This window comes from Poecilia mexicana, unplaced genomic scaffold (assembly GCF_051168715.1).
Source record: "Poecilia mexicana isolate PSO_F unplaced genomic scaffold, ASM5116871v1 scaffold_3, whole genome shotgun sequence".
Classification (NCBI taxonomy): domain Eukaryota; kingdom Metazoa; phylum Chordata; class Actinopteri; order Cyprinodontiformes; family Poeciliidae; genus Poecilia; species Poecilia mexicana.
In genome coordinates, this window is record NW_028263372.1 from 8,834,584 (window position 1) to 8,853,354 (window position 18,771).

The 18,771-nt window shown below is 39.3% G+C and overlaps 1 protein-coding gene across 3 annotated transcripts in view; it reads left to right on the forward strand.

Moving 5' to 3' along the window:
- Positions 1 to 18,771, forward strand: part of LOC106931207 (myocyte-specific enhancer factor 2A-like) — a 56,165-nt gene that overhangs the window by 13,323 nt on the left and 24,071 nt on the right. For 2 of the 3 annotated variants that reach the window (XM_015009193.2, XM_088004124.1), the window contains 2 exons: positions 9,808 to 9,997; positions 15,510 to 15,713. In XM_015009193.2, coding sequence (XP_014864679.2) covers positions 9,944 to 9,997; positions 15,510 to 15,713 — 258 coding nt within the window. In that variant the 5' untranslated portion in view covers positions 9,808 to 9,943. Of the gene's footprint in view, positions 1 to 5,270; positions 5,481 to 9,807; positions 9,998 to 15,509; positions 15,714 to 18,771 lie in introns of those variants that run through there. The other variant, XM_015009195.2, reaches the window with a different exon arrangement.

An 18,771-nucleotide genomic window follows, 5' to 3' on the forward strand; every position in this document is an offset into this window, starting at 1 on the left:
ACACTGTGGTGTACAGGAACACGGTGGAGCCCTGGAGCAATTGACTGAAATTCACAGATGCATTTTCCTCTTTCAATTTTTCTCCAAATTTAAACAGGAAGATGCGTAAATATTTTTTGTATCCTTATTAATTAAAGTTAACATTAAGATCTGAAAAATGGTTGTCTAAGAGTCAAAAGGCGTAGCAATATCAAGTCATGTTATACTTAGTAAATGTTCATAAACCAATCTATAATAATTACTCTGAATGAGGAATTATTTACTTTTTGACTCTTCAAAGAGTCAAAAAATATGTAATATTTTTTCAATATTACATATTGAAAAAAAGAACCTGGAGTTTTCTCTCTTCAGGCATAGAATTTATTTTAAATCAAGACTCAAATACATGTCGTCCTTAGTGGTGTAAGAAAACAGAGTCTTCAGAAACTTCACTGATACAATGTTGGCAAACAGAAAGTTCAATGGCGCTCTTAATGTTTCATATTAGAAACATGATGACTGACTGTGACAATTCTCTCTTTTTTGGAGTAAACCAATCAAATGAACCCTTGATGCTCATGCGACTCTCCCAATGCTAACCCATGGTTGACCTTGCTGCCATTATCCATTAGGTTCAGTCTAAAAGTCTCCACAAATGCTTATTCTGGCCATAATAAGTACGTCATGACTGATCGCCTGTAATCTCAACTATGTAATCAAGTCATTGTGAACACATGTATGTAAACACATTCTTCACACTATCAGATTTTATGGAATCAATAAAATTTAGCTACAACAAATCATAGAATATTTCAAAGCTTTGTCAATTTATACATGGGAAAAACATAATTATTTATTTAGGAAGAGCTTTAATATGTATTGACAGAAACAACAAAGACCTGCGCTCCATGGACCCAATCTAAGATTTGGGCATTAGGTGCCATGACGGTCAGTGTGACCAGTCAAATACATTACTGACATACAAACAGTGAAGGAATATTATTTGAAACAAAACAGCAAGTCAAATACACATACATGCAGTACTGTAATCCATTGTGATGGTTGCATTGGGTGGTTATTTACAGTCAACCAACATTACTTACACAGGAAACAGTGGTAGGAGGCACAGAGCCACCATTTATCTTCCTGTGTGAAACATGTACCGAGAAGTGGAACATATACAGTGTTTCTTGTACGTACCTGCTAGATAAGTGAGGCAGTATTAAGATAAATGGAATACTGCCTGTATGTTTGCTTTTTCTGATCATTTTGTATCAGAGACTTATCCTGATTTTCAGTACACGTTTCAAGGAGGAAGACCATTGATGATGGCCTCCCATCATCAGTGATAGATGGATGGACCTCCAACTCTCACTTACACATCCACCCTGTGCAACATGATGGTTTCCTTAAACTGCAGTGACATTTTTGAGATTAAATTCAGTTCAATTCAAAAATACTTTATATTATCCGAACGGGAAATCAAATATTGTTGTAACTTACATCATCCAAGTGTCTTCAAAGAGTCATTGTGGACGGTGATGCTGTGGGCAGCAAGGATCTATGGTAGCAGTCAGTTTGACAATGAATCTGACTGTTTGCTGTATGACTGCCTCATGACAGCTTAATTTCTAGGCAGCACAGATGATATTTCACAGCAATAGCTGACACCATCAGTTCCTGATAAGTACTGCTAATCCACCTCCTTTGCTTTTGCCTCCCCTCTTTAGATCTTCCGTATGGTTAGAAAGTTGGGCAGAGAGACAATGGGAGTCGGGGAGACCTAGGGTCGTAGTTCAGGTATTATTTGAACTTTTGAGATGTTGGTTAGCTGCTCCCAGTTGTTCAAAAAACCCAAAAACCTTGTCACTGCATGTACTGCGGTTATGCATTATAACAACTGTACAGATAAAAGTAAGTGCGAAAAATCCTTCCAGCTGCAAAGCATCCAAAACCAGAAGGAATAATCGTAAAACATGCAACAACTCAACCCAAAAAATGAAGAAAAGCCTACAAAAATCAGAACAAACATATCAGAGCCACTCCTACATAATGCTACAATTTAAGAATTCATTAGAGGGATTGGATCTGTTTGAGATCTTAGAAGTCCACTTTGGCTTGTCTTGTACTAGCCATTAGCTTTAGTTTCTAGGACCAACTAATCAGGACTTATACTAAACGAAGACACAAGAGAGTCATTTATTGGAGGTAAGATTAGCTTTACTGGGTCTCAGAAAACAGTGTAGCCGAATGTTTTCAGATCAGTTTTACTAAACGTTCTGCTCTGTCATTGGGTAGATTTATATGGAACCACATTTGCCGCTTCAAACTGGTGACACATGTGCTGCTGTGTTCCCTTTTAGCCTTGCTCATATTGAGAATCATTTGCATAAACAAATGCTAATTTCATTGTTGCCTCCTCTAAGTAGGTCTAACGCTGTCATGTTTAGCATAAATTGTCATTTTCCTTCCTTACATCAAAGGAAACTCAGATTAACAAGTGGGCATGTGGAGAGAGTAGCAACATAAACAAGGACGTGTTAAACACTTCAACCAGTAAACAAGCCGGCTCTCCCTCTGCCTCCCTCAGGGATCTGGTCCACCACATAGACTTGCCTGTTTACTATCTAGAAGTTCCTCCAAGAACTTCCACAAAAAACTCCATTTATGGGAACTTCAAAGCTCGTCCAGGCTCGGTGAGTGTGTGTGTGTGGGGGAAACTTTTATCAACCCACGTCTTTATGCCCTGAGCTAAAAACTTCTCTTTGCCTGCTTCTCTCGTGGATACAATGCAAATAAGCCGCTGCAAGAAGGAAGGACGAGCCTGAGCCTAAAGGGAAGGAGAAGAGAGCAAGACGGTGAGCAAGAGCTGCAGGGAAGGTGAAGCTGCAAATAAAGAAAGCAATCTCAGTCAGTATGTACTAGTTCAGCAGTAAAAAGTAAAGGGTGGATTATTTTTTTGTATATTACTAAGGCTTTTTCCACTTTGACAGTCGGGCTCACCTCCATAATTTACAGAAAACAAAACACTGTACTGTCCCTCAAATACTGGAGACAGAGATGTCTTTATTCTGCTGCAAGCAGAGGATTTGAAGTTGGGGGGGCAGTGTTTGTGTTAACTAGTGGTGTGTGCTGGATAGCACCCACTTCAAGCTTCATTGATTCACTGTTGGAGAGACCCGGTGCACAGATCATGTTTGGGTCATCCCAATTAGAGACGAACTCAAGGTCTTTAATGAGGAGAGGGGATGAAAGGGCTTGCCAATTACTCTCTGGCACTTTGTTCTGAAAACAACCTGGTGCTGTCAAGACCCAACTTGATTAACCTTCAACGGGTCTAACATTGTTTATTCTTTACGTGAAGAAAAACTTGAAAGGGGGTGGAGGGTAGTAATTAGTGCGCATGATGCGTCAACTGCCTTTTCAGAAAATGCTATTTTTACGCTTCAAGTGATACCCTTTTGATTGGGGTTTATTGGGATCAACAGTCCAGTGTCACAGACGTCTTGCTATGTAGGGCTGCTTTGACACTGACTGAATGCTAAATGAACGTACATGGTGTCCTTGAGTGTCTGGTTCACAGAATGTAATGCAAGTGCTAACATTGAAACCCCTCTTACTTGGAATCCCACATGACAACAAAAAAATCATAGATGCAACAGGTCTGGTCGTTCATTGTGTGGCGTACAGCCATGTAGAAAAGGCAATGCATCACACACAGACAGGTTTAACTCACCAACTTTCAGATGTCGGGGGGGGGGGGGGGGGAAATCTGTCAAAACCTCTGAAAATCAAACATGAGCCAAATATGGCCGGCTTGACAGAATGGAAGAATGATTATCAGAGAAAATGGTAAATGGCTTGTACTTTTATTTCATTTTATGAAGTCCAGAGGACCCCAAAGCACTTCACACTACATTCAGTGATTCACCCATTCACACACTGATGGTAGCAAGCTACTGAATTGTAGCCATGGAGCAGTCTGACAGAAGAGAGGCTGCCATTAATCGGCGCCACTGGGCCCTCTGACCACCACCAGGAGGCAAAGCAGGTGAAATGTCTTTCCCAAGGATTCAACAACAGAGGTTGACGGAGTGGGGATCAAACTGGCAGCCCTTGGATTGTGGAACAAACTTTTACCACTGTCACCACCTTCTTCCCACGAAAAGATGATGATGGCAACAAATAGAAAATACAAAAAAAATGTCTCGGGCCTAGAGCAACATGCTGAAATATCAGGCCAAGACAATCCAACATGTCAGATATCTCCCGATGTCCTTCTGGGCGGAGCAGGTCACTCTTCACACCCCACAAACAGCAGGAACATCTCATAAGATTATCTTTAGAGCCATCATGATAATCATAGCATCTTCAAGATTGTAAGAAATTGGCATTATTATCTTGCCATGTGAACCAGGCAGAACTTCCTTTCTGGTTCAATGAAGTTGTTCAATCTGTGGTCTCTAGATATGTGGTCCACTAGACCACACAAGCTTTTTACTCTGTGCGCAATCCGGCGGTGTTGCACCAACCCCTCATGCAACCACCCCACGTCTCCGCTGTCCGACCGTGACATTTGCTGCTCTCCTCTTGAACGACGTGCTAAGACCGAGGAAGAGGTAAAAAGCAACAATCAGGTGAAATCCATTGAAGTACCAATTACAAGTTGATTTCATGCCTTATGAATGCAGGGTTAGTCATTATGAAGGCTTCTACAATGTATTTGAATCTTGACATGCTAACAGCTTGCAGGAAGCACTACTAGCCCACCAGCATCTCTGTTTTCATCCTTATTTCTCAGGGAAGGTTTTCAGATAAAATCATCTGGTAACTTTGTGTAAAAAAAAAATGCAGCATATTTCACACATGCAGGTGCAGTCTGTGTGACTGCAGCAATGATAAACGAGACATTGCCTGATGTAGAAACTGACTGACTGAATGTTTATTGCAGCTTTACCGTACTGCGGCCTTAAATGGAAGAATTTCTCTAGCATGAATCTAAAGCCAGTGGAGGGTTTGGCATAACTATGTTAATGAATTATCACCGTTATTTATTGATGCCGCTGTGAATGTTCAGGATGTCATCTGTTGCTTCTGGCTGGTTTGATGTGCTGCCTCCACGCACAGTGTCACAATGATGCACAGCTGAGCCAGAAAATGTTATCTGCGTGGTGTGTGTGTGTGTGTGTGGGGGGGCTGCGGTCGGACAGATGATATCAGCACTCCCCCTCTGAGAGTCATACAGTTCACAGCACAGGAAGTGATGTAGTAGACAGTGTTAACAGGAAGCTGGCTGTTTGGAGGAGTTTACATTGGGTTCTCTCCACGTCTCGTAGATTTGTCATTATTAAATCAACTGTTCCTTCCTTTCGATTACGGCACGGCGAGACTGTGAGGCAGTCATCATTTGATTTGTTTCTCGTACGTCTTTGTTTCTTCTGCTGGAAACTTACTGAGGAAAGAAGAACACACTGAAGATTAGAAAACTCATCCAACAGGTGGTATGTGACTGCACTTTGTAATCGGTACTCTTCACCTAACCTGACCTCATGACAAACAACTAAATTAGCAACAGTGATACACATTGCATGTTGACATTATTAAATGCCATTGATATGGGTGTAATGATACGCTCTGCTCTTAAGACGAGGCAGTGTATGGATCCGGATTCATAAAAACAAGATGAGATGGCGGTTTCAGCAATGTTCATGGGGAAATTAAGAATCCCCAGTATTTGTTGTTACAAACAGAGTAAACATCTCACTGATTTTGAATTGTGTTTTGAACCTTCTGCAGTCAGCATAGAGTGTTTCAGTCAGTGACAAACCTGCTAATTGTGCTAAAGGCAGAGAAGCAATTCACCGTTCCAGGAAAACCGTTTTATATGCCGTCATCATTGGCGATGCTGACTAGCTTAGCATTCATGGCAGCCTGTTTTGTGGGAAACTAGCTGTTGCATAGATGAGAGTGTGAGCAGCGCATACTTGAGAGTGATTGACAGCGGTAAGACTCTCCTCCTGGCTCTGATCGGTTGTTTCTGACGGAGCAGTGTTTCGTTTACTGTTTCCGAAGAAGAGCATTGGGAGAATACAAAGAAGCTCTTTTTGTTTTTCACTGATTGTCTCATGTTCCACTGTCACGACATAATTACAATTTTAACAAATGTGTAAAAAAAACAACATATTTTTATATAAAAGTTTTCTACAGCAGTTTTAAATTTAAATTCAAGTAAGATTCAGAAAATTATGTTGGATGTATAAGGTTATCTCTACAAACGTTTTACATGTTTAATTATAAGATCTGCAAATCAATTTGACCAGAAACAATGGGGTTACGGTAATTACATAAAAATAATATTGTCAAACTTACCAGCATAAAATAGTGCCTGTGTGATTCTTCATTGTAAAAGATGCAACTTTACTAATGGTTTTAGTATTATCATAGGTCTTAGTAGAGCTCAGTTTAGCAGATGTTTATGTGAGTGTTGGTTGTCTTCCAGTGTTCTGGGTCGATTTTTGCATCAGCCGGATAGAGTTTCTGCCATAGTAACAAATTGCATCCACATTGATCAGGACACGCTGTCTGGGAGGTGAATGTAAAAAGAGTTGTGGGACACACCTCAGTTTTGACTCTCAGGCTGAACCCGATTTATAGTCGCTGGGTTCTGTTCATGTTTAAAATACTTTATTCACAGTTCCAGAAACAACTTACCATCCCAGTTATTTTTTCAAACTAAGTATGTCTTTTTATGGACTTAATAATAATAGAGACATACATTAGTTAGACAAGTTACAAAATTAGTCTTTAAAACATGACAGTGTCTTAAACAATGGAGACACTTTTTTCCCTACAGCTTCCTGTAGCGCATTTTCATAAGAACAGTGTGGTTTTACACAATGAATCACCGATAACATTTCTTGGTATTTATTGTCATTGATAAACCGTTGCAGCCCTGCGTGTCTTTGGACCATATGAGTTTGTGCCAGCCCACAAAAAGCAGAGCATGATCTCCTTAGACAAGAACCGATTTAGCTTGAACATATTCAGTGGAACATCATTTAAAAGTTCCACCTATCCACTATGTATAGAAATTAACTTATTATTCTTGTACAGTGACAGGAAGCTGGAGTACCTGGAGAGAATCATGCAAACTCTATGCAAAAAGTTTGTGGCGCGACAATCCCACATTAATATCTGTGTCGGTCCTGATATTGGAAAGAATTCTGTATCAGTGACAATTTGCCTGACCCATAAAGGCAAATCTATTCAGTCTAATTCTATGCTTTTTGGTCTGACTGACGTCATGCTTTATTATTTATTTGACATTATATTTAGAATTCCTAACTACACTTTCTGAGGCATTTCAATAATGTTTGTTGTAGTTCATTTTCTAAATTTTTATCAGTTTCAGTTTCTTTATTTATTCTACATTAGCTTGTTATGCTCTTAATTGCACTGGCTGAACAAATTAAAGTTGTTTTTACATGTTTGACCAAATTTGTGAAGCTCTTGGTGTAAGTGTGCTGTACTGGCGTAGAGTTATCAAATAAATTTGTAATTCACTAAATGTATGTGTTTTAAAAAGAGAAACATTTTAAGTCAATTCAGCACTGATTTTCTGTATCGGATCAGTATCTGTCGACACTTTACCTCAGATATCAGTATTGTAAATGAAAAAAGTGGATCAGTGCTTCCCCTGGTGGAAACAAGATTCAAGGAATACAAATACTTTGGCAAGGCGCTGCGTCCCACAATCCATTTACTTACCAAAGACAAACTCGAATGTCTAATATTTAGCAGAGTCCTGCTATCATATCAATGCAGTAACTCAGTTACTGTGGCCCTTGAAAGGGCCTTTTGTGTTTCACGGACTATCATACTTGATCAAAGTGATACAAAGTGTTCTTTTTCACCACTACAGCGACTCTAAGATGTCATCCCGTCGAGCACGTTGAGGAAGAAACACAGCAGTGTTTGAAGATAAAACAGATTTGTTTTTTATCTTCTCCCTCAAAATATTTAGGTTTTTCCATCCAATCATCCAGACTGTAAAAAGGATGAATCTAAATCCCTAATATGTAAGGAGCATTTGTCTGTTAGGGGAAATAGCAGAGAGAATGGGAGATGCATTATAAATATTCTCTTCATTTCTGTTTATTTTTCATTTTGTGGCATTAAGTGACTGTCACTCTGCTATATTGTCTTTCATGGAACACAAACCATGTAAATCAGCAAATAGTGGCCAAACATGTTGATGTGATGAAGGCCCATCACATTAGTCCAATCTCAGGAGGGGCATGAGGAGGGGCCTCGAAGGTCTGCAGACGTCCAGGGAGGTTTTCAGTCTAAGCCTGGCTTCGTTTCGCTCTCTGCCTCCTCCCAGATCAGGTAAGATTAGGGAAAGTGCGAAGGAGCTCTGCAGGGACAAGGCAGAACGCAGAAACACTGAAGCTGAGGAGAGGAGGGACGCAGCAGAGCAGGTGGGCACCAGTGCAGCTAGGGAAAAGAAATGAGCAGAGAGCATGCTGGTGCATCCTAGATGGCTCCTGCAGACGGAGGAGCATTTGGAGCCCGCTGTCTGAGGTTTGAAATGGAGTAGACAAGCAAATGTTTGGTTATTTTTTGTTTAGCTGTTTGCTATGTTTAACGCAACATCCAGCGATTACAGATTCGTCGGAAAACAAAAAAAGACTGAAGTTTTCAATATAGTATGCTCTGTTTTCTGCTGCTAAAGCAGGGTATGCACACACCCTTAAAAAAATCTTAAATTCATGCATCTAAAACTTAAGGCCTTGAAATGTCCTAAATTAATTGAAAAACAATGTTGATCTTAAATGTTAATCAGAGGGCTGACTTTTTATTTTGTGGCAGGACTATTTAATCATATGTATTTTTATGCAGCTTTCTTTTTTCTTGTGGGACTTTATTGTTACGCAAAAACTTTGAGTAACATCCTCATTGCGTTCTGTGACTCAAAGTGGTTGTGGCTACTGAAATGAAGTGAAAGATTTTATTGTCATTGAACTGAAAATTCAGGATTGAATTGAAGATGGTACAAATGATAAGAATCAAAGTAGAACAAAACTAGCTGCTTATATACTCCTGCTAGTTAGCTAGCTCTTACCCTTGATGAATGTAAAAAAAGCTTGCTAGCTTTACCCTCATTAGCTAACTAGCACTTACCCATGATGGTAAGTGGTTTTTTACGTCCGAGCTAAAAGGACATAGCTAATTAGTTTTTACCTCTGCTAGTCGGATAGCTAACAAGAGTAAAGCTAGCTAGCTTTTTTACATTCCTAATGGGCAAGTGCCAGTTTATTGCCAACTGGCTGGGCGATGTCCGTCTTAAATGGGTCACTTCTGTCGCCAACTCGTATTATTTGTTTATTTGTGATTTTCTTTTGTGCATTTCTGTCATGATACAAATACCAAATTTTATTCTTATTAGTCTTAAAGAGGTCTTAAAGGTTTTAAATGTGAGTTGCTGAAACTTACAGAAACCCTGTAAAAACTCTGTGTCTGTTGACAAGAAGCTGGTAACATTTCCATTGTTTTACTTTGATGTTAAAGTGACGCATGAGGATGGAGTTGGGGGGGGGGAATGTCTGAAGTTGTTTTGCTAATGCTTAGTGTTTATTCAACGTCGAGGAAATCACAATTTTCTCCCGTAAATGGCATTAATCACAAAGGTAAATGCAGTTGATCTTCCAAACTCCCATCATGTCTGGTTAAAAAAAAAAAAAGCATCTAAAAGCATTATAAGCTGAAGACGGGCTGTGATGGAGTGAAAATAGGACTTGTTTGACTCTGTGTGTGTCTCTCTTTCAGCAGGCCGATGGTGAGCTGATGCCGGTGTAACAGCAGCTGACGTTGGGACTATGTGTTAAGGATTGCCTTTTGAATTTTTAACCACCTTGAGCCCGCTGGTATACCTCTTCGGCTGTTAGTGGAGTTTGTGTCGGCCATGGGGAGGAAGAAGATTCAGATCAGTCGGATCCTGGATGAGAGGAACAGACAGGTCGGTGCCTCCTTCCCTGTCTGTCTTCTTACGTCATTTCTTCTGATTACATGTTGTTTTCTGGAATATAGAACGTGACAGCATCATCTGTGCTTCTGAACATCTGTGCAAAACTGTAATTTTACTGAGAAAACCAAGAAAAAAAAAACAACCCATCCAGCTTTGAAACGGTCTGATGCATGATGTGGTGGAAGGAAAGTTCTCCTGAAAACATCCGATTTACATCTGTAGAAGAGCAACTGGAACAGGTGGAGCTGGTGTTTTAGAAGAGTCTCAGCAGGTTTGGTGATGATGTGCTACAGACTGAGTTGAAATCCAACATCTAGAGCTGAGAGGATTAGAATAGAAAAACAAATCTTTACTCGTGTACAGTAATATGGATAACTAACATCATGTGCAGTGATGCTAATCTGTGTAAAAATTAATTTACTGGCATACCTCGAGCTACAGTACCTAATCCAATTTATACAGAAATACAAGAAATACCCAGATTTTTTCACTCATTCCCAACTTTTACAGTTGTCACATTTTGTTGCATTACAGCCATACATTTTAGTGTATTTCATTGGGATTTTGTCACAAACCAATGCGAAGTAGCATACCTGCAAACTGGAAGGAAAACAATGATTTTCAAAGAGTTTTAATCATTAAAATCATTTAAAAAAATAAATCTATAAACAAATGTGGCATTACTCTGACACTCATTCATTAAAATTCAGCAATCAGTTGGTCAAAACCAATGTATCTAGTAAATGGAATCGATCTGTATAGTATAAGCTTAGTTGAAGGTTTCAGAGGTTTTTTTTAGAGAACCTTAGGGAACAAACATCTTAACATAGAGCAGACAGGTCAGGGTGGATGATGTGGAGAAGTTGAAAGCAGAGTTAGGTTAAAAAACAAGAAGGCTTTGATTGTCTCACAGAACAGTTAAATCCATCATCTAAAAATAAAAGAACTGTGAGACAGCTGTCGACTTGTTAAGTTGTAGTTGTTTAATTATAATGACTGGCTGGTTAAGGAGAGCATTAAATGGAAAAGCTGGAGGAGCTGCAGATTAGGCTAAATAATCTGTTGACAAGACGATCACAAATTCTGCCCTCTGCAAATCTGGTCTTCATAAAAGAGTAGTGAGAAAAAAAAAAAACGTTGTTGAAAGAAAGTCAAAAGAAAATTTGATTACGGTTTGCCACGAGCCATGTATAGAAAATGGTCATTTTTTTGGTTTGGTCAGATGAGGGAGAATTTAAACTCTTTGGTAGCGGTCCACTGATACATTCACCCTTATTCCCTTAATTTTGGACGATCAGCTATTGGCCGATACTTCCATGAAAAGCCGATCTTATCCAAAGATCTGAAAATCAGCAACTCTTCCCTTTTGCTCTGCTGTGAGACAGACCCGCCCTCCAGGTCATGTCTTCATGACAATAGTCACCCCACTGCTGCTATACTTATTAACTTTTAAGACAAAAATAATCGATATTAGCCAAAAATGGAATCAGGAGTTAAAGACCAGTGATCAGCCAGAAAACTACAGTCTGATTGCCCCGGGTTTCTGATCTACAAGCCAAGCTAATAACTTTCTGCACATCATCATGCTGTGCTGATGCTTTTCTTCTGCTCAGAGTCTATAGGGAAAAATAAATGAAGCTCAATGCAGGAGAAATTGGAAGAAAACCCATATATGTTAGAAGGGCCTAGTCAAAGTCCAGACCTAAATTATTTGAAAATCAGCGTCGAGACTTGACATTTGCAAAACTGTGACATTTCTAAAAATACTCGCTGGTGTATTTGCAACTAAAGGCAGTTGAGTGAAGAATGGATGAGGAGGACTTGAAAGAAATGCACTCCGCACTTTTCAGCTTATGATGGGGAAAAAAACCCCATTGAAAACATGCTTTATTTTTCTTCTGTTTCACAATTATGATTTGTGTTCTTCCATCACATTAAATCCCAATAAAAGTTGTTGAAACTGATGAAATGTGGGGGAAGAAAAAAGTTGGAGAATTGCGTGTCATTTAGCAAATCACCGCAGATCAGATCTCCTGTTACAAAAACAGCATTAGGCCTCTGTCCCGAGGAGCTCCTGGGCCTTTCTCTACTCTTACCCTTCTGAGACAGCAGTGTGCGCAGCTGCTGGGCGGTGAGGGCAGTAATTTCTGGTTAGCAGCGTTCGGACAGCACCCTGTCATTAGCAGGGCGGGTCAGCGTCGGGGACACACAGTGGCCCTCTCTCCTCACGTCTCCTTACGTCGCCACGCGGCTGGCCGCTGGAATCCTTCACTGTCTGACTCCTCTATATATACTTATAAATATATCTGTATATATGTATCACCCCCCCCTCAACAGTACAACAAATACCAGCCTGTCTGGAAGGATTGCACAGGCTCTGGAAATATGGATGTGGCTGGAAAATAAATATCTGGGAAGATTGTTTACATTTGATGTTTGGTTGTCTCGGCCTGAGCTGTTTGAGAACGGACACTGCTGCAGTTGTCTGGCACGCGCTATCGGCCCCGAGTCTTATATTTAGATCCTTGGCTCTATTTTAGGAAGCTGGCTTGCGGTTTTGTTTTATCTGTCAAGCACATCATCTGTTTTTAGCCATTTTTTCTGCTTTCTCATTTTATCTTTCTGGTACACATTTTGCTTCATATATATATATATATATATATATATAAATTTCACATTTTATCTAAGATGTTGAAGCACTAGATGTTCCAATTGAATGATGGTGAAACGCTGCCAAAACACAAAATCTTACCAAGTATTTTTTTGTTTGCTTTCTAGTGCAAATATAGTAAACCTGAAATACGAAAAAACAAACTTATAATTAACTTTTCAGGAAGATATAAGAGCTTTTTTAAATAAATAATTCTTTAATATTGATGAAAAAGTACTAGTTCCATTGGCAGATTATTTCACTTATAACTTGGGAAAAATGTTTTGTTATAAGTGAAAACATCTGCCAATGGAAATAGTATTTTTTCATCAATATTAAAGAATTATGGACTTAAAACAAGCTTCCCAAAAAATTACTTTTAAGTTTGTTTCGTCTTATTTCAACTTTTCTATATTTGCATTAGAAACTAGACCAAAATTACTAGGTAAGATTTTGTGTTTGCGCAGTGAAAACCACCATCACTTATCTACCAACAACGAAGAGATGGTTATTTATTTAGTTGTGCTTTCTAACCTGAACATATTAGAGCCTAAACAGAGTCCTTAAGCTCCCCTCACCTCTGCAGTCAGTGGTCATCCTTGGTGCTCCAGTCCCAGGTGAGGTGCAGGAGGATTGGTCCCACTCAGCACTCTGCACAGCGCGTTCTGGGCCGGTCGGGCCAGTATGCAAATATGCTCTGATCCCCACCGAGAACCGTCTGCTCAACTGACTGGCTTTCAGGTGGTGGAAAACAACAACATGTTAAGCAAATCCCAGTGCAGTGAGGGGGCGTCTGGTACCAGAGCTCAGTCAAATGCATTTGTTGGATCAGCCTGTCGTCAAAGTGGGATTATGGGTAATTTTGTGCTGCTACTAACAATTAATTGCCACGTTTTATGTTGAAGTGATTAGTCTACATCTCAAATGAAATGATTTTGATTTTTTTTTATAGTAAACTAAATTTGTTTTGTATACAAATTACAATATAAACAAAGTCTGAATTTTAAAAGCTTAATCAAGTTAATTTCAGGGTATGAAATTAACCCTGAAATTTCATAATCCCAGTCAGTCGCATTTTAGTTCAAAATCATATGTCGAGAAAATTAGCAAAGTGTTCAATTCAAAACCCCTTTTTGCTGCTAAATAATTGAATAGACAGGTGAGCTCAGCAAGAAAATGTATTTATTATTTTCAATCTGTTAGGTTATTGAAGCATCAGATTGGTGCTCTTATACCAATTCAGCTGTCAAGGCTTCCAGGAACCCCTGATGACTCATGGGAGTTCTGTAGAAATAACTACTTCTTTAGAAATGTGGCCTGTGAAAAAAATGCTGATATCAGGATTTTTTTGCATTGAGATGCTATTTTAGGCTCCTTTTAAACTCTATTTAATTTCACTCTAGCACAATTTGAACACAACAACAGTCTGTTCCAGCGTCCAATCAGATCATATTTTTAAAAGTAAAAAATGAAGCCCCAGTTGGCCAGGAGAAGCGACTTTGTCATCCGTTGTTGTTGTTTGTCGATGTCGTTTGTGAGTCAGATTTATCGGTGCACCACGACCAGAAACTCACAAATAGAAAGGCTGTGTTTATAAAGTTCATAACCATGTTCATTCTGAAACATCAGAATCAGGGATTTCATCAGACACACATGAGGAATGAAAAAAAAAATCTAAATATAACGTATGATCAGACCTTTGGTGTCAGGATCCCAGAAGGTATGATCACAGAAACATTTACCGCTGTCTGATTCACAGCAGGGAGTGAGCTGCTCACTGTGACAGGGATGAGAAAGAACGTCACCTGGTGCTCACTGTCAGCTGTAAAACAGACCCTCCATACATGAAGGCGTTGAGAATATGAGTCATCTTTCCATATGATTCTGTACAGTTTATCAGTTGAAGAAGTGGGGGAGAAGTTGTTACAATAAAGCTGGGATTGATTCAGTCAACACATTAGCAAAAGGTGACCTAATGAACAGGTTAGGACAGGTCGATGAGCTATAAAAAAATGCTCATTACATTTTTTTACACAAAATCATTCTTAGAAAATGAGATTTCAGTCTGCTCTGTCCTGCTGACTTTGAGTTCCTGCTTTAGGACCGCTTGTCACCTTAAATTCAAGTAAACTGCTGCTGGCCACGCCCTCCAACTCAACACTTACTCTCACATGTGAAAATGGCTACAAACAGATGCACAATTATACAACCAAACATCTTTGAAAAGCAGAAGTGGCGCCTCCCAGTCAACCAACAAGAATGCAGAAGGTGGTCTCTGGATAGTAAGTCAACAATAAGTCTTTTCGAGGTTGCTGTGGTGATGCATGGGTTAAGCACAACCCACAAAAAGAGGCCTTATGATTCATGGAAGTTCTGTAGAAAAAATACTTCTTGAGAAATGTGGGCAGGTTTGATTCCCAGCCTGGTGGCCTTTGACCCCTGTCTTCTCTCTCTCTCATTACTCTACTTTCCTGTCACTTTCAAATAAAGGCCACCAGAGCCAAAAAAACAATAAGTCTTTTCCAGCAGCCATTGTACAGCAAATACAGTGGCAAAACCAGCTGACCAAACATGCTGGAGCTCCACAGTTTTGCTAATCTGCACTTGGCTGGGGGGGGTGAGATGGGTATCGATTGTGAAACAACAATTGGGAGGTTTTTGAAAAAACTCACTTTCCAGACACCAACAAACCCAGTGGAAGGATGAAACGCTGCAAAAAGTGAGTTTGCAAAGTGAGTTTCAAATATGAGAGGACATCACAGGTGCCGGTGGTATTCAGTCATGGATTAGGCCACCAACAGAGCAGTTGACACAAATCCATTTGGTTAATTTGGGTTTGCTTTGCTCCTCCAGGTGACTTTCATGAAGAGGAAGTTCGGCCTGATGAAGAAGGCCTACGAGCTGAGCGTTCTCTGCGACTGTGAAATAGCCCTCATCATCTTCAACAGCTCCAACAAGCTGTTCCAGTATGCCAGCACAGACATGGACAAAGTCCTGCTGAAGTACACCGAGTACAACGAGCCCCACGAGAGCAGAACCAACACCGACATTTTAGAGGTAAGGAGTCGACGGCGCCGTCTTCAGAGGATTCGCTTTGCCTGCCGTTCGTCTCATTTACTCCGTGTGCGTTCTGTTTAGAGAGAGGATATTAGTTTTGATTAAAAGGCGTGACATGCAAATACGCCTCATGTACAACACGGCTTGTTTTGCATCAGCCGCCATGAAGCGTGTGAATGTACAGTTAGTGAGAGGAGGAATCTGTCTGACCGACGTTTTCTTCGTCCATGTCAAGAAAAGGGAAGGAAGTGACAAAAAGGATGTATTTTAAAAAGGGGAATTTTGTGCTACAGTGTAGAGCTCAGAATTTCATCTTGATGTCTTCTTACTTCACTGTTTTTCTTTGAAAATGTAAGGAAGTGAAATGTTCATAAATTAAAAAAGAGCCTAAGCTTTTGTGTGACAGAGACGAAAATATGAATAACAGACAGGCAGATCGGTTTCATTTCTCAAATTCTAACTATTTAATCAGATATTGTAATGTCCACTTTTAGGCCTTTAGAGATGCTCTCACTGTGGTGTATACAGTACACACGTCACTATTTATCCTGTGAGAAGCATACAGTATTTAATGTGGCTCTAAATGTGAGAAAATAAACAAATACTGTGAAAGCTCAAGTCCTGCTCGATGTAAAGTATGTATGGTTTTTATTTGCCTTCTGTTTTTTATTATGTGTATACTGGAATGAAAGGTGCTCTACATGTGGTATATTACAATCTTGTTTTATATTTATATTTTTAAAAATATATTAAGAATTGCCATATGAAAGTTAAATGTCCATCATGCAGCCTGCTGAGTGAACGACTTCGTTCCTGATGCTCGATTCCAATTTATTTTTTGCAGAAAAAGTTTTGTTTTCACATGGGCAACGTTGCCAAAAAATGATATCTCGATATATATTTTTAAAATACCTCAATCACAATATCACAGATGACATCCCACATTTTCTGCTTCCTCTATTTTATTTTTTCTTTGGCTAAACAAATATGTAACATCAAAACATAGTTGTTGTTGTCTTTTGCTTTTCTTTATAAACAGTCACAAAAAGTAAATAATTTATTGATAAGTATTGATACAAAATCACAGAATATGTTTAGTGCATCAACGAAAACATAAAGTAGATACATATAAATGCAAACTAATTCTGGCCATAAGTAACAAAACTTAAAAACTCAAAAGAAACGGAGAGAACATTTGTTTTTCTAGTTGTTAAAAAGTGTTTGTTTTTTTAAAGAAGTGAAAAAAGTATGTGGACAAGTAAAATTCTCTTTAATATAAAAGGAAATCTGGTGCCATTGCGAGTTATTGTCGAGCATCGTCACATCAACGACGTAAAAAACTGCAGACGAATTGAAAACTATTAGACACGTATCTGATTTAGAACAACATATGGAAGCTGCAATATTCAAAAGATATTTTTTTGAGTGAAAAGATTGGAATTGATCTGTTCAGACTGCCTTGAAAAAATTCGATATGTCAAAAAGTGGTCAAATATTCACCAGCTAAATTAATCAAAAAGTAGGTGGGGCTGCCATCAGTTGGAGCCGCTCCAAACGTTCGGCAAACATTTGGTATCAAATTCTCCTGCACTAGCGCACATCCTTGGTCTACATGGCGTCTAGAAGTCGTGTTCAAATTACAGATGTTGCCATAAAATGAGCGGCAGTCTGACTCGACTTATACGGTGGCCGACAGGTGCAAATGCGCAGCAAAAGAGAAAACATGCAAACAAAAGAAAAGACACACCCCCGAATCAAATGCAGCAAACAAAAAAGAAAACACCCCCGAATCAAATGCAGCAAACAAAAAAGAGAACACCCCCGAATTAGAAAACACCCCCGAATTAAATGCAGCAAACAAAAAAGAAAACACCCCCGAATTAGAAAACACCCCCGAATTAAATGCAGCAAACAAAAAAGAAGACACCCCCAAATTAAATGCAGCAAACAAAAAAGAAAACACCCCCGAATTAGAAAACACCCCCGAATTAAATGCAGCAAACAAAAAAGAAAACACCCCCGAATTAGAAAACACCCCCGAATTAAATGCAGCAAACAAAAAAGAAAACACCCCCGAATGAAATGCAGCAAACAAAAAAGAAGACACCCCCGAATGAAATGCAGCAAACAAAAAGTGTTGAAAACGGAAGTGCTCCAGACCACTATGGGGAGTCTAACAAAAAATAGCTGTGTCCGAATTCAGGCTCTGCATCCTTTAAAGCGGGTGTTCAGAAAAGCAGCAATGGCGACAAAATAATTTTTGCTGTATTACACTTAAAATTACACAAAATTATTTTTTACAATGTTTTTAGGCGAGAATGTAGATGTGTAGATCTGAAATATCTGCTCGGTTCATTAATAAATCACCTACTTCCAATATTGCTCCGACGTTTTCGGAGATGTCTTCTCCCGCTGCATTAACAGCCAGCTTCACTCGCAAGCTGTCAGCTGGCCGGGCGCTCCATGTAGATATTAATAAAGTATTTAATTTATTCCTGAGCAAATGGGTTTGACTGATTAAAGTTAAGCCTTCAAACATAGTTTATTTAACTGTAATGTCTTACTACCTGAGATCTGGAGAGTATTTGAAAATGAATAATATCCCTTGTATACATTAAACATTTTAGAATCAGACAGATTTTCTTTTTACTATGGAACAACCTTTATTACAAAAGGTGAAGAATAATACAGAAATAAAGAGTAAAAAACAACTGAGTCCGTTTTTTTTCCTTCGCTGCTCTGTGCTTCACGTTGTCACTGTTGCTAAGCAACATAACGCCGAGATGGAGGCTAGGCAGCTAGCCGGAGGCTACAGCTTCTCTCTTCTGGTCGTCCATATTCGTGGCCTTCGAAGGACCCGTCTTCTGTAGATCGGGCCGTTTCTCACATAGACATAATAAAAGGACAGACGCCTAATGGACCGCTCTCGTCTTATCAATACATACTTATATAAGTATACAAACATAAATAAATAATCATTAATACTGAATAATATACATTAGGCTATGCATGATTATGCACGCACACACACACACACACACACACACACACATATATA